General features: G+C 38.8%; 1 protein-coding gene across 5 annotated transcripts in view; it reads left to right on the top strand.

The window, feature by feature from the left end:
- The first annotated feature begins 5,670 nt into the window (after nt 1-5,670).
- The window catches only part of LOC137939166 (uncharacterized), an 85,587-nt gene continuing 76,038 nt past the window's right edge, over nt 5,671-15,219 (top strand). For 2 of the 5 annotated variants that reach the window (XM_068784382.1, XM_068784378.1), the window contains exons 1-3: nt 5,671-5,779; nt 6,417-6,578; nt 8,037-8,256. In XM_068784382.1, the coding sequence (XP_068640483.1) occupies nt 8,125-8,256 (132 nt within the window). In that variant the 5' untranslated portion in view covers nt 5,671-5,779; nt 6,417-6,578; nt 8,037-8,124. Of the gene's footprint in view, nt 5,780-6,416; nt 6,579-6,665; nt 6,709-8,036; nt 8,257-15,219 lie in introns of all 5 variants that reach the window. The other 3 variants (XM_068784380.1, XM_068784379.1, XM_068784381.1) reach the window with 3 other exon arrangements.

Raw genomic sequence — 15,219 nt, 5'->3', positions numbered from 1 at the left:
TGGTTCCCAAACCAAGGTGCTTGGCAAGGGTTCCTCCTCTCTTACTGCATCTATTCCTCTCAAAGATGTGTTATTTGTTCCTCAATTTCCGTTAAATTTGCTCTCCATTAGTCAATTAACCAAAAAATTGAATTGTTCTGTCACCTTCTCACCATCTTCGTGTATATTTCAGAATCTAACTACGAAACAGGTGATTGATGGCGGCCATGAAAAAGGGGGCTTATATTATTTTACTCTTCCACCAGTAGCTGCTATTTCATCCACTCCATCCGAGGCTCAAATGTGGCACAACCGACTTGGTCATCCATCTATCTCGTCACTTCGTTATTTAGTTCCATCTCTTAAATCTTTGTCTAATTTTAATTGTGAGGCATGTCAATTAAGTAAGCATGTTAGGAGTACATATTCTCCTCGTCTTAAAACTACTAGTACTGCTCCATTTGAATTAATACATTCTGATGTATGGGGCCCTTTAAAGGTCTCTAACATTTCTCAGGTTCAATATTTTGCTACTTTTGTGGATGATTTTACCTGAGTGACTTGGTTGTTATTGTTTAAAGAACGATCAGAAATTATTTCTATTTTAAAAAACTTTCATGCAATGGTTCTAACGCAATTTTAAAAAAAAATTAAAATCCTTAGATCTGATAATGCTAAGGAATATTTGTCTAATGAGTTTAAATCGTTTTGTGAGAGTAATGGGCTTCTTCATCAAATATCATGTGCCTATACCCCTAAAAAAAATGGTGTTGCTGAATGAAAGAATCGTCACTTCCTTGAGGTTGCTTGGGCCCTCCTCTACTCCATGAAGGTACCCTACTTTTATTGGCCTCATGGTATTCTTACAACATGTTTTCTCATCAATTGGTTACCTCATCAGTACTTAGAAATCAAACTCCGTATTCTTTTTTATTTCATGGTGAAGATCCATTTTCTCTTCCTCTTAAAGTATTTGGTTGCACATGTTTTGTTCATGATACTTCACCACATAAAAGTAAACTTGAGCCTCGGTCTCTGAGGTGTATTTTTTTGGGCTATTCTCGAACTCAGAAAGGATATATTTGTTATAATCCTACTCTTTGAAGGTTGATGGTATCTCGGGATGTGACTTTCTTTGAAGACACTTCCTTCTACTCCTCACATGAGGCTCCTCCAGGGTTTACCTCTACTCCTACCACTCCATGTCCGCTTGTGCCATTTCATGAAGATATTACTCAACCCCCTGAAGCACCGGTCGTCCCCTCACCTGTGGAGTTGTCTGATCCACCTGAGGTAAGTCTTTCTCCTCCTCCTCCTATGTTTGGGCCTGAATTTGATACTCGACCTATTGCATTATGAAAGGCAACCTGTTCTTGCACTATATCTCATCCAATTGCCAATTTTATGTCTTCTCATCACATATCTTCTCAGTGTGTTTAGTTTCTTGCTTCTCTTTCGTCTGTTTCCATACCACAATCCTATCAAGAGGCCCTGAAGCATCCAGGATGGAAGGCGGCTATGGATGAAGAAATGCATGCATTATATGAAAATCAAACATGGACATTGGCATCGCTCCCAAAAGGGAAAAGACCAGTTGGTTGTAGATGGGTATTTTTAGTAAAACACAACCCAGATGGGTCGGTTGCTCGCCTTAAAGCACGCCTAGTTGCAAAAGGTTATACTCAGTGCTATGGGATAGATTATGATTTCTCTCCAATTGCAAAACTGAACTCAATACATATCATCCTTTCTATTGTTGTTAACTCATCTTGGCCAGTATATCTGCTCGATGTAAAAAATGCATTTTTAAATGGTGATATACGCGAAGAAATTTATATGGTCCAACCACCAGGATATGTGGTTGAGGGGGAGTCCATATGCCGATTAAAGAAATCTTTATATGGGCTTAAACAGTTCCCTCGGGCTTGGTTTGATAAATTCAGTCAAACGCTTCTACGATTTGGCTTTTATAGGAGCTCGGTTGATCACTCGGTATATATTAAAGATACTATCAAAGGGAAGATATTATTGGTCGTGTATGTTGATGATATTATCTTGACTGGAAATGATGTTCATAGTATACAAGAAGTGAATAATATGATATGTAAAGAGTTCAAGACTAAAGATTTGGGTAAGCTCAAATATTTTTTGGGTATAGAAGTCCTTCAGTCAAATCATGGAATAGTATTGTCTCAAAGAAAATACCTCTTGGATCTTCTTGAAGAAACATGAATGAAGGGTTGTAGACCAGTTGATACACCTATGGATGTGAATGCTGGAAAAGATGTTGACACTGGAAAATATCAAAGACTTGTGGGAAAATTGATCTATCACGATAATGTTACGGTCCTGAATCTGACACATGGATTCGTAGGGAGACATGGAGATGAAAACGAAGATCAAGCCAAAGGGAAGCTTGGAAACCCTAAACTCGTAGAGTTCCATGCCTGTTTAACCTAAAATTAACCTAAAATCAATGTTTGTCTTTCTCATTACTCTTACCCCTTAAATAGGGTTCCCCTTGTTAGGGTATAAATAAAATATTCCAAAAATACCCCTATAAATAAAATATTAACATAAAGTAAATTAAAGAAAAACAATAAAATAATAATATTATTGTGTTCATAACATTAAGTACCTATGTCTTCTGCTCCTAACAGGTCGGTCTTTTGGGTAGTATTGGCAAGGTGCTTAACATTTGGTATTAGAGTTAGCTCCCTTGTCATGCGTTCGAATCCCAAAGAGGGCAACTACGAAGGGGGCGACCTTGATGAAGTAGGCCACCGCACGTGCGGAGCTATCAAAGGGAAGATATTATTGGTCGTGTATGTTGATGATATTATCTTGACTGGAAATGATGTTCATAGTATACAAGAAGTGAATAATAAGATATGTAAAGAGTTCAAGACTAAAGATTTGGGTAAGCTCAAATATTTTTTGGGTATAGAAGTCCTTCAGTCAAATCATGGAATAGTATTGTCTCAAAGAAAATACCTCTTGGATCTTCTTGAAGAAACATGAATGAAGGGTTGTAGACCAGTTAATACACCTATGGATGTGAATGCTGGAGAAGATGTTGACACTGGAAAATATCAAAGACTTGTGAGAAAATTGATCTATCTCACGATAATGTTACGGTCCCGAATCTGACACATGGATTCGTAGGGAGACATGGAGATGAAAACGAAGATCAAGCCAAAGGGAAGCTTGGAAACCCTAAACTCGTAGAGTTCCAAGCCTGTTTAACCTAAAATTAACCTAAAATCAATGTTTATCTTTTTCATTACTCTTACCCCTTAAATAGGGTTCACCTTGTTAGGGTTTAATATAAAATATTCCAAAAATACCCCTGTAAATAAAATATTCCAAAAATACCCCTATAAATAAAATATTAACATAAAGTAAATTAAAGAAAAATAATAATATTATTGTGTCCATAACATTAAGTACCTATGTCTTCCGCTCCTAACAGGCCGGTCTTTTGGGTAGTATTGGCAATGTGCTTAACATTTGGTATCAGAGTTAGCTCCCTTGTCACGCGTTCGAATCCCAGAGAGAGCAACTACGAAGGGGGTGACCTTGATGAAGTACGCCACCGCACATGCGGAGCTATCAAAGGGAAGATATTATTGGTCGTGTATGTTGATGATATTATCTTGACTGAAAATGATGTTCATAGTATACAAGAAGTGAAGAATATGATATGTAAAGACTTGAAGACTAAAGATTTGGGTAAGCTCAAATATTTTCTGGGTATAGAAGTCCTTCAGTCGAATCATGGAATAGTATTGTCTCAAAGAAAATACCTCTTGGATCTTCTTGAAGAAACAGGAATGAAGGGTTATAGACCAATTGATACACCTATGGATGCGAATAAAAAATTGTATGCCACAACTGGAGAAGATGTTGACACTGGAAAATATCAAAGACTTGTGGGAAAATTGATCTATCTCACAGTAACCAGGCTAGATATATCATATGTTGTGAGTGTGGTAAGCCAATTCATGCACATACCATAAATTACTCACTGGCAAGTGTTGGAGAGAATACTACGATACTTAAAAGGTGGTCTAGGAAGAGGATTACTATATAAACAACATGGTCACTTCAATATAGAAGGCTTCTCAGATACAGATTGGGCTGGATCACCCGATGATAGAAAATCTACATCTGGGTATTGTATCCTTGTTGGGGGAAACTTGGTCACATGGAAAAACAAAAAACAAAATGTGGTTGCAAGATCTAGTGCTGAAGTAGAATACCAAGCTATGACCCACACTGTAAGTGAACTTTTATGGATAAAGACCCTTCTTACTGAATTGGGATTTTATAAAGGAAGTTCTATGGGCCTACATTGTGATAATCAAGCAGTTATTCATATTACGTCAAATCTAGTTTTCCATGAAAGAACTAAACATATTGAAGTGGATTGTCATTTTATACGAGAAAAGTTTCAAGCAGAAATAATTTCTCTTAAATATGTTTCATCTCAAGAGCAATTAGCTGATATCCTCACCAAACCGGTAACGTCCAAAGTTCTATCTTATATAAGTGGCAAGTTGGGTATTTATGATGTATTTTCTCCACCAGCTTGAGGGGGAGTGTTGGAAGATGGGCTCAAACACACAAGCTCAAGGCTAGAAGCCCACACGTAAAAGGAGTGACAAGGTGGTTATTTATGGTATGTTCCATAAGGATGACATGGAGGTGTAAATACATTGTCTTAGTATGTCTTTTAATTTATTGAGTTGTAACCCTAATGGTTTTGTAACACTATAAATAAGAGCATTAGCTAAGAGGTAAGGAATTCAATCCTTCTCCTCTATTTGGAAAAATGTCCAGCCACCCTCTCTTCTCTCTTGACGCATTCTATCCTTTCTCTCTTTTCTCTCTCTTCTCTCATTCTTCTTCCACGTTAACCTAGAGTCATTCTCATGGGGTCCTAACTTCTACAAGTATAATCAGTTAGATTATATAATTCCAAATACGATGTTCTCATGTGAATCTAAAAAACAATATAGGCAACACTTTTAATTAAAATTTTAAGATTACTAAATTATTTTTTTAAAGATATATTTTGTAATAAAAAAAACTTTCCTTTCTTTCTCTCACATAAGGGAGAAATAGGAAGTGGGAGAAAGGGATAGGGGAGGAGTCGTCCTCCTCTCCCTTCTACCAACTTGGTGGGTGGGTGTTCCTCCCAAATAATTTTTTGAGGAAAAAGGGTCCACATGTTATCCTTTGTTTTTTTTTTTTTTATAGAAATATAATACAAACTCTCATCTTGTTATCCTTGAATTTAACCAATTTCAGTTTCTCTATATGGATTTTGGCTATGTTATAAAATACGAAGTCTAACTATGCATTAAAAAAGGCATTTCAAATATGGCTTTTAATTATCTTTTCTAAAGTAAATATATGAAAACACCAAATAAGACGTATTATGAAAGGAATAATATAATGTGGGTTAAAGATGTTTGATATTCTGTATTTAAAAATTTATTGCATTATAGTCTCTGTTAATTTGAATTAAAAACTACTAAAATAACTCCCAATTACGCTTTCATCTTCCAAAAAGCTCTGATTCGCGATGGCTGATATGATGAGAGAGACCGATCTATCTTTATGCACGTCTACTTAATAACCTAGGACCCATGAAAGCAAGCTCGACCCTCAGCTTTCTTTACCCTTCCCACCGTTCTACGACTGACCCAAAAAGTGGATTCCGTGTCTGAATATTTCGAGACGATCGAGAAGGGAACAGAAACAGAAGCGAAACCGGAATAGCACAAAGGTGAAGGTAAGTTTCACCATAATGTTTTTGCTACTTCCATTCTCAACCATGGTTTTCTGCATCCCCCTTCTTTTTTCCTCTCTGTTGTACGACTGCTCTCTGCTTGCTTCCTGTCCTTTACTGTTGCGTTTATGAGACTTCTCCTTCTGTTCGTCCTTTTCGACGACCACATGTTTTTTTCCGTGGAAGCTCATCTTTCCTGTGTAAACCGTCCCATCTATAGGGGTGTGATGATGTCAATGGAAACTCTATCAATTTTCTACTTCAAAAACAGGCGTTGACATGAGGGCACAGGTTTCATGCAGGGGTACGAGTATTCCCCCTGATTAGTCTTATCCTGAGTTTTACCTATCTCATCTGCTATGAGAGGCCTATCTTTGAACTAGGGTCGAGATGGAGCGTGGCCGGAATATACTGAATTGGGAGTCTCGGAGAGTATACTCTAATTTTGCATGCCTTTTCCTTCTTGTTTCTAGGCTGTCTTGTTTAGGAGTCTTGTTTCTAGGCCTTTTCAAGCATGCACCTAGTACCTACGTATTGGAGTAGAACGGGGTGTCTTTCCCATTGTACGGAATTATGTTCCTTAAGCGTTTTGGATTTTTTTTTTTTGTGCTTGTAACAATATTTCTGTTCTGAGTTACAGAGTATTACTCACATGGAAAATGCGAGTTGATATTAGGTAAGCATCCTTGAGGCCTACATAGTCATTCAGGGATCTGATACCTTCACTTGTAAAATAAGGAGAGATCAACACAAATTTCCACTTCAAGGATACTGAAGGGTCCACATCTATTTACTTACAAAAGTAAGTTATGATCCTTCCCTCTATGTTTCATTTTTGAAGTAGAGGAAATAACGATATAATTTAGAAATCACTTGCCCACTTTTGTAGGTTACCTAATTCCATCACATTCGGTCAGCAACTCTAGATCCATGTCAGGTTCTACATTCTATAAATAAGACACTACAATTACAAACTTTATACTTTCTTTAAATAAGACTCTATAATTATTTCCTTACAGAGTATGAGCTGGGAGAATTTAAAATTTTATGCGAGGCCTTTCATTGGATATATAGCCAGATTTCTTAGAGAGGACAGAATTATAATAAATTTAATCATTACCAGTTATTTTGTGAAATACAAAGTCCCACTTTGCTCTAAGATGAATAAGTATGGCTATTGACTATATTCTGATAAATTTGTTTCTAAAATAATTTTAATCCTTTTTTCTCTAAATATTTCATTATTGTCGATCCAGCTTGACTGAGTAGCTCAATTATCAAAAGAAAATAACCAATTACTGTACATAAAATTTCAGCTTGACTGAGTAGCTCAATTATAAAAAGAAAATAACCAATTACTGTTCATAAAATCCTCCTAATCACATCTTTGTTAGAATGCCTTTCAAAAAAAAACAAAAAAAAATCTTTGTTGTAGCTCAAATTTATTGTAGCAATGAGTATCCATTAGCTATCTGCTCCATGAAAGAAAGAGGTATAGACCTGAGTCAGTAACCAACAGTTAGATGCTAAAATCAGTTAACTAGGTCTGAAGTAAATCAAGTTAAGTGAAATCAAGCTGAGCGAAACTCAAATTGATCTAAAAGGAATAGAAGCAACATAACAATTTATGAAGACATCTCTTATTGTTTCGGGATCCCCTTGTTTGCTTGTAACTGTTTCTTGGCTTAATAAAAGTTCACCATTTTTCCAACAAAAAAAAAAAATGGTCCAGATTTGACAGGATGATCTGCTGTTCCTCTGCATATGTAATCGGTTGAATAACTATTTTAGCTCCCAAAATTTGTTCTGTTTTAGTTTTTTTTGAGGGTACCACTTTTGGAGGGTCAATATAAATTTAGGAGTACGAATATATTCACTCAAATACAAACATACAGTACATATATACCTTCTTTTAGTTATGAAGGCGAGGCTCATATATGGTCGACACGAACTGGTTTTCTTTGCGACTATCATGCTAACAAGACCTGAATTTTCATCCGTTAACTTTTACTGGTTTGCTCATGATGTTTTGTTTTACTCTGCTGTGTCATATTCACACATTTTTCAAAAAAAAAAAAAAAAAACTCTGCTGTATCTTGCTTTTCACATATTTTTTATGTTTGATACATAATGAGGGTCAATGAACTACTATACGACCTTTATACTCGATGACACTAATGTTAGTGGCTTCTCTTAATGTCTAGTTTGTCTAACTTACATCTGCTAATTTATTCTCTTGCTGGTATATATATGTGTACAGAAGGTAAATGCAAGTTCATCTAACCCAGACATTAGTAAAGCTTGGGCCAGTAGGAGTTGTGTGTCCAATGTGGCTGGGTGGATGTTGAATGATCGTCTCCATGGATTTAAATGCCTCACCTTTGCCGGAAGATGATGAAGAAGAGATTTTTGGAGAACATGCTGAGGAGGAAATTGCAGAGGAAGACCGTGTAGAGACAGCAGTTGAAACATTTCGCAGGGTACCTCCTTTTTCATAATGTCCCATTTGGTTTGGAATTCATTCTTATTTTGTAGGATGCAGTGCTGATAACCATGGTTTGAGCTATTTTCTTTTTAGTGATGGAGATTTATATATGTTGTGAAGTATTTCTCATGGTCTCCTTGGGGAATTTTCCTTTTGGTAGTGCTTCTTAAGAGGGTCCATTTTAAGTTATTCATTAGGAATAGAGTGGTAAATGATTAACTTGTATCAAAAGCATGATTTGGATCATTACTAATTATCAGTTCCCTCATTAAATTAATATGAACAATATATCCCCAATAGATCAACTAGATTGTTGAATTTGGCACACCGTATCTCCTTTAAATTGTTTATATGATAACTGTTGAATTATGCGAATAAGGGTATTTTGGTAATTTTGCATTTGTCAGATTGTCCTCTAAGCGCAGATGCGTATGGGAGCTTTATATTCCAATTTTTGTTAAATTCTGAAGTGAATATAGGAAGATATAGGAGTTTTAGTGTTGAGGGGCATTTCTGTATTTTTCACTTTGTCTTTACTTAAGTGAGTTATTAGTATAGAGAGGTCAACCACCAGGCCTCATTGAAGTACGTGCAGACTGCAGCATACTTCTCTCATCTCTTATCTCCCATCTCCCATCTCCCTCTATCTTCTTTCCTCTCTCTCTCTCTCTCTCTCTCTCTCTCTCTCTCTCTCTCTCTCTCTCTCTCTCTCTCTCTCTCTCTCTCTTTACTCCTGAATCTCTACAACACTGAAGCATCTCTACCATCTTGATGTGGACCTATAGTTGATCTTGAGGAAGTTGCTCCTAGGATCACATATAGAAAGAGGGAGCCTTCAGTTTGATGTAAATTGAGTCATTCTTGTTAGGAATTAGATGCCCAAATTCCAAACTAACGAGAGCAATAATAATAATCACGGAAGAAAGGAAAAACAAACACGAGAACTTACAGGTTCGCCTCAAGGTGAGACTACGTCCTGTCTTCCACCGCTCTCTCGGGCTGCAACAGATGATATTCCTTGGGATGATGAGATGAGGGGAGTACTACAGGATATTAATACATTCCATCCTTTTACTACGAATGTAAGAAAAAAAATCAAATTCAAGTAGCCCGGTTTTTGGATGGTTTGAGTGTTGCTGTCTCAGATCTGACACAAGGATTCTTTGAGAGGATCTGGGATCTGCCACGGGTTACGGGTCTTCTAGGCATTACCGTAAGGATAGTAGGAAGACATGGGGAAGACGAAGATCAATGGAGGATAGGAGAATATGTGGGTTTTTGAGGAAAACCCTAACCTCGAGATCAAGAAGGTGATCTCAAGCTTCTTTACGCTAGATTTAACCTAATTCTTAATACTTCAATGCTTCTCTTTCTCTTTACTCTTACCCCTTAAATAGGGTTCACCTTGTTAGGGTTTACAATAAATATTCTAAAAATACCCCTATAAATAAAATATTCCAAAAATACCCCTATGACCTAAAACTGAAATAAAATAAAGTAAATTAAATAAAACAACTAAAATAATGATGTTATTGCGTGCATAACATTGGGGCATGAGTATGATGCTATTAGATCCCAGTTGTTGGTCAATGAAGATGTGACCACTCTTGAGCAAGTCCTTAACAGAGTTCTTCGAGCAAGCCAATGGATTTCGTTTCCCGGAATCCTGGTGGAGCTTTGGTTGGAAATGACCCTAAATCACCTTGCCAGAAAATTCAGAGAATTGATCAAATGGGCGGAGGAAATTTTCAACTGCGCTAGACTTGACATCGCAAAAGTATTTGTTGCCCCATCATCGCCATGGACGCAAGATTTTTAACATTCTTCTGGATTAAGGCGGTGATCGGAGAACTGCCCATGGTGGACTCGCTGGAACTCCACCCCACTGATGTAGGCCACTTTGCTCCCCCTCCCCGACACTACTGAGTTATCGCTCGGCCGAGTTGATCAGACCATCCCCCAAACCCAGACTCACCAAACCCAGCCTGGAATTTGTTGAATTTGAATATGAAATCAAATCCGAATTCAAATTCAAATTCCAATCCAAACTCTTTTTCAAAGAACCCAAATCCATACCAAATTTCAAACCTCCCACAAAAAATTTTCCTGCTTTTTTTGACACCTCGAAAAGCCAAATTGGCCTTCCCAATGCCACTACCATTTCGAACAGTCCAATCATACCCCCCCATCCATTCCCTCCTTCCACACGCCACTCCAAACCTCGAAAATCCAACTTTTTTGAAATACCCTCCTCCCTACATCCTCGAACGCAGTGATTCCACTCCCTCCCCACGTTGCCTCGTCAGCCAACTCCCTTCCCCCACACGCCACCTCTAACCTTCACCTCAAAGCCCCCACCCATTCTTTTCAAAATGCAAACCTCCCCCCTCAAACCTTGACTGTAGCGTTGACAGCCAATCCCATCGATACCTCGACAACCAACCTCTTCCTTCCCCCCCCCCCCCCCACACCACCTCAAACCTTCACCTCGAAGCATCCGCCAACTCCCTTCAAAATACGAACCTTCCCCCTCAGACCTCAACTGCAGCGCTGGCTTCAACGTTGAAACTTCCTTTCAGCTTCTATGAGGATAACAATTCTGATGGTTTCAGCCCTTGCTCAGACACGATTTACTTCGAATCATGGCGAAACCAACCCCCTCCAGATTTGGCTACGGTTACAACAACCACTCAAAACACCATGGAAAAATCTGCGTCCAGACTCATCACCAGGACGCAGAAACCACCTGAAATGCCTTCCCCACTCACTGTCCAAGATCCAGAGACCACATTAGAACCTGAGCCCAATCCTAACACCACGCTCAACCTAGATCTTCCAACCCCTCCAGTTTTGGCTACCTATCATAGAAGGAAAAAGAGTGGCTCCGCCTGTTGCCAATCAGGGACTACTTTGGCCAGCAGAACATCCCCCCCTGACCATTTCAAACCTCCTCTCCCTCCAACTTAAAGGATGGCAGCAGAGCTTCAATCTGAACGAAGTCGGTTTGACGAGGAAACATGGCGAAACATGATGAATCTAGCTCGTTTCTTGGGAGTGGTTTTCCATGGATAGACTACAGGACGGAAAGACAATGTGGGAGTTCAACAAATCAGTTCTAAATGATCTTGATCTCTTGGAATGTCCGGGGAGTAGGGTCTTCACGGAAGCGAGCAATAATTTTTCTCCTCCTAACACAATTCAAGCCTTCTATTGTGGTGCTCCAAGAAACAAAATGCCAAAGTCCGAGCGACAGCCTCGCCTGTGACCTTTGGAATAGCCCTCATTGCAATGGTCGGCCGTTAATTCGATCGGCCATTCTGGTGGAATATTGGTACTATGGGATAGTTCCCTATTCGATGCAATCAACATCAATCACGGAACTTACTTGGTGGGGATTCATTTCTGTGATCGCTGTTCGGATTCTCAGTGGTGCCTCGTTGGAGTTTACTGTCCCAACCTTTATCGCGAGAGGAGGAATTTCTGGGAGGAGCTCTTTGACCTCCAACTCTATTGGCCTCTACCATGGGTTTTTGCGGGAGATTTCAATGCTATTCGTTTCTGCGACGAAAAGCAACCTCCAGCTACTCACACTCATCTTCTATGAGGGGTTTTGCTGACTTAATCGGTAGTAGAGAATTGGAAGAGATCACTCTCTCAGGAAAGACCTTCACTTGGTCTAATGGGCAGCAACACCCTATCCTCTCAAAGTTGGATCGTTTTCTTGCCGACTCAAATAGGTTTCATCTTTATGATGATATTTCTAGAAGAGTCCTCAATCGGGTAGGATCTAATCATTGGCCTATCCTATTATCCACCTCGTGTGGAAGATGGGGTCCCCCCCCATTAGATTCGAAAACACTTGGCTCTCAGATGCCGATTTTGATGTGCTTTTGAAAAACTGTTGGTCGAACTTACTGGCTTGGGGTCGGCCAGAGTGGTCTCTTTCGATAAAGCTCAAACTCCTTAAAAAGACTCCTAAGGAATGGTCCTTCCGGCGTCGTCAAACTGCTAGAGAAAAGAAATCCTCCCTCAACCGCATCGCTGAGTTGGATTCTTTGGAAGAGTAAAGATATATACACTGATGATTATATTAATTGGCCCAAAGTTCAGCAACTTCATTTTTGGCATCTTCCCCACTCTGCTTCATCTATTCTCGAAGCTCCTTTCTCCTAGAAGGAAATTGAAAAGGCAGTCCTGGGCATGGCTTGTGACCGGGTGCCGGGCCCAGATGGATTCAACGATGAATTCTACCACCGTGCTTGGCCGATCATCAAGGGTGATATTTATAAGATGGTTGAGGGTTTTTTCAAGACTGACATCTCCTTTCGCAGCATGGGGTTCTCCTTTATTTCATTGATCCCCAAGAAGAGAAATGTTGAGACCCCTGGTGACTTTCATCCTATCAGTCTGATCTTGAGTACTTACAAGATTATTGCTAGACTCCTTGCAAACAGGCTCAAAACGGTTCTCCTCTTGTTATCAGCCATGGTTAGAGTGCTTTCTTGAAGGGTAGAAACATTTTGGGCTCCACTATGGCGGCGCCATCCACCCCTTGTACTTACCTCGGTCTTCCTTTGTTCACGGGCTGTATTTGCAAAGATCTCTGGACACTGGACTCCAGTTATTGAGAAGATGGAATTGTGGCTTGCTTCATGGAAGGGTCGGTTACTTAGCAAGGTTGGAAGGTTGACTCTTTTAAAATCATGTATTGCTGGCATTCCAAACCATTATTTATCCTTCATGCCTTGCCCAACTTCTGTTTGTCAGCAACTAGATAAGATGAAGAAGCGTTTTCTATGGAGAGGAAACAACCTTGATTTCAAGTACTATTTGGCACTTGGGAGGAAGTCTGCCTCTGAAGAGCCTCGGAGGTCTCGGAATCCGGCTTTCCAAAGACATGAACCGAGCCTTGCTCCTTAAGGGGGGGGGGGGGGGGTTAGTCAACAATGAACTTGAAATGAAGTTCATGTGCATTACCTAGTTCATCTGATTAGGTCATTAGTGGTGAATGATTCTGGCGCTCATTAGAAAACAATAGGTCATCTACTTAGGCTAAAACGGTGGAATTGGGTTTTAGCCCAATTTTTCAAATCTTTCACTTGAAGCTTCGCACGAAACGCGTCTTTGCCTTCCCTGACCAAAATATTTTCCCTCATTTGCGCTCTTTTCTCCTTCTCGGCTTTGTCTTCCTTCTCCCTCTCTTGCTCTCTTCTCCCTCTCGGCCTCCGTCACAGAGCCGCGATCACTGAGCCTCCGTCGCAGAGTCACCTCGCTGAGCCTCCGTCACAGAGCCTCTCGACCTCCCTCTCTTCTCCCTCTCGGTGTACTGTCGGATCGCCGCCTCCGTCGCCGTTGCTTGCTGGCCTGCCGTTGTCTCCCGCCATTATCCGCGTCGTGAGGAAGACGACACTGTGATTTAATTTTTCCTAAGTTAGGAAAAATTAAACCAACGTTATAACTTCATTATATTTATTTTGTAAAATAATGCATCTTTTGTTATTAATAAAATAATTGTTTTTATTTACTCAGTATATTCATTTTGTAATTACTGTATTAAATTAGTAATTTAATAATTAAAATAATGTTAAAGTAAACATTTGATCAATTATTTTGGTTTAATTATCCCATTGCTATAATTAATTAAACCAATGGTTTTAAATTTTGAGGTAATATATTATTAATTAAAAATACGTAAAAATATATATTATGATTTTGATAAAATAATATATTTATTTATTTATTATATTTATTTTTATTGCTATAATTAAATTAGTGATTTTTAATGTTAAAATATATCTTATGTTATTAAAAAAATAATTTATTTATTTATTATATTCGCTTATGTAATTTTTTACTTTATTTATTTATTTTTTATAATTTATTCTAGTCACACATTATTATTATATTAATTTATTATAACTGTTATCATTAATTAATATAATTTAGTATTTCATTATTTAGTATATTAATATATTAATAAAAAGTTACTCATTCTCTTGTTTACATCATATTTTTCATTTTGGGGCACTAACACTGGAATTTGTTTTCCAGTGCACTTGAACTCGTCTACACTAACACCCAAGGAAAAGTTGAAGTTGAATCAAATTATTGTTTTGAATTTGAAGTCTAACTTCAACTTCAACTTCAATGTTGACTAACACCCCCTAAATGGATTTGGAGACTAACTCATTTACTCCAAACCTTTGGAAAAATATGGTGCTTTCAAAACTCGGCATTTCCTCGAATTGGTGGACCGAAGGGGGAAACAGAAGGCAATTTATCTCCTATATGGATGTCTCTCTATCTCCTTACTCCAATTTTCTCATCGACAGTCCGATTCTATGTGGGTGATGGCCATCATATCAGATTTTGGGAAGACTGGTGGTTGGGTGATATGCCTCTTCAGAACACATTCTTCCCTAGCCTCTTTAGAATTTCAAGATTAAGGAATATTACCATTGCTGAAGTTGCTGATAATGGGGGATGGAGCATTCAACCTTGTCATGGTCTATCGCCTTTTGGACGCTTTACAACTAGCCAGAATTCAAGCTAACAAATCAGATAAATTGATCTGGTGGCCAGATAAAAGTGGCTTCTTCTCAGTCTCCTCCGCTTACCTTGTTATTTGAGGCAGGATTACTCGTGGTCCTAAGCATGCAGTGGAGTTCACATGGCGTCTCAGCGCCCCCCCCAAAAATAAAATTCTTCATGTGAGTGCATGCTGCAACAAAATTCTCTTAGCTAATAATCTCAGAATTCGTGGCCAGCTCGGGGTTGACCTCCCATTTGCCCTTTTTACCATGCCAATGAAGAAACTGTTAGCCACTTGCTTCTCGTGTTCTTTCTCTTGGGAGATTTGGACGTCGATTATTAGCCGAATTGGGCTCCATCTCTGCTTCCCAGAAGACTTAGCCGTCGCCTACCGAATGCTTGCAGGGACCCCTGTCCCTGATTATGA

This window comes from Aristolochia californica, unplaced genomic scaffold (genome assembly GCF_029961685.1).
Source record: "Aristolochia californica isolate CCGP_79_NKW_82.1479 unplaced genomic scaffold, dmAriCali1.0.hap1 SCAF_8, whole genome shotgun sequence".
NCBI classification, from domain to species: Eukaryota; Viridiplantae; Streptophyta; class Magnoliopsida; order Piperales; family Aristolochiaceae; genus Aristolochia; species Aristolochia californica.
This window is presented reverse-complemented; position numbering and strand designations above follow the sequence as displayed.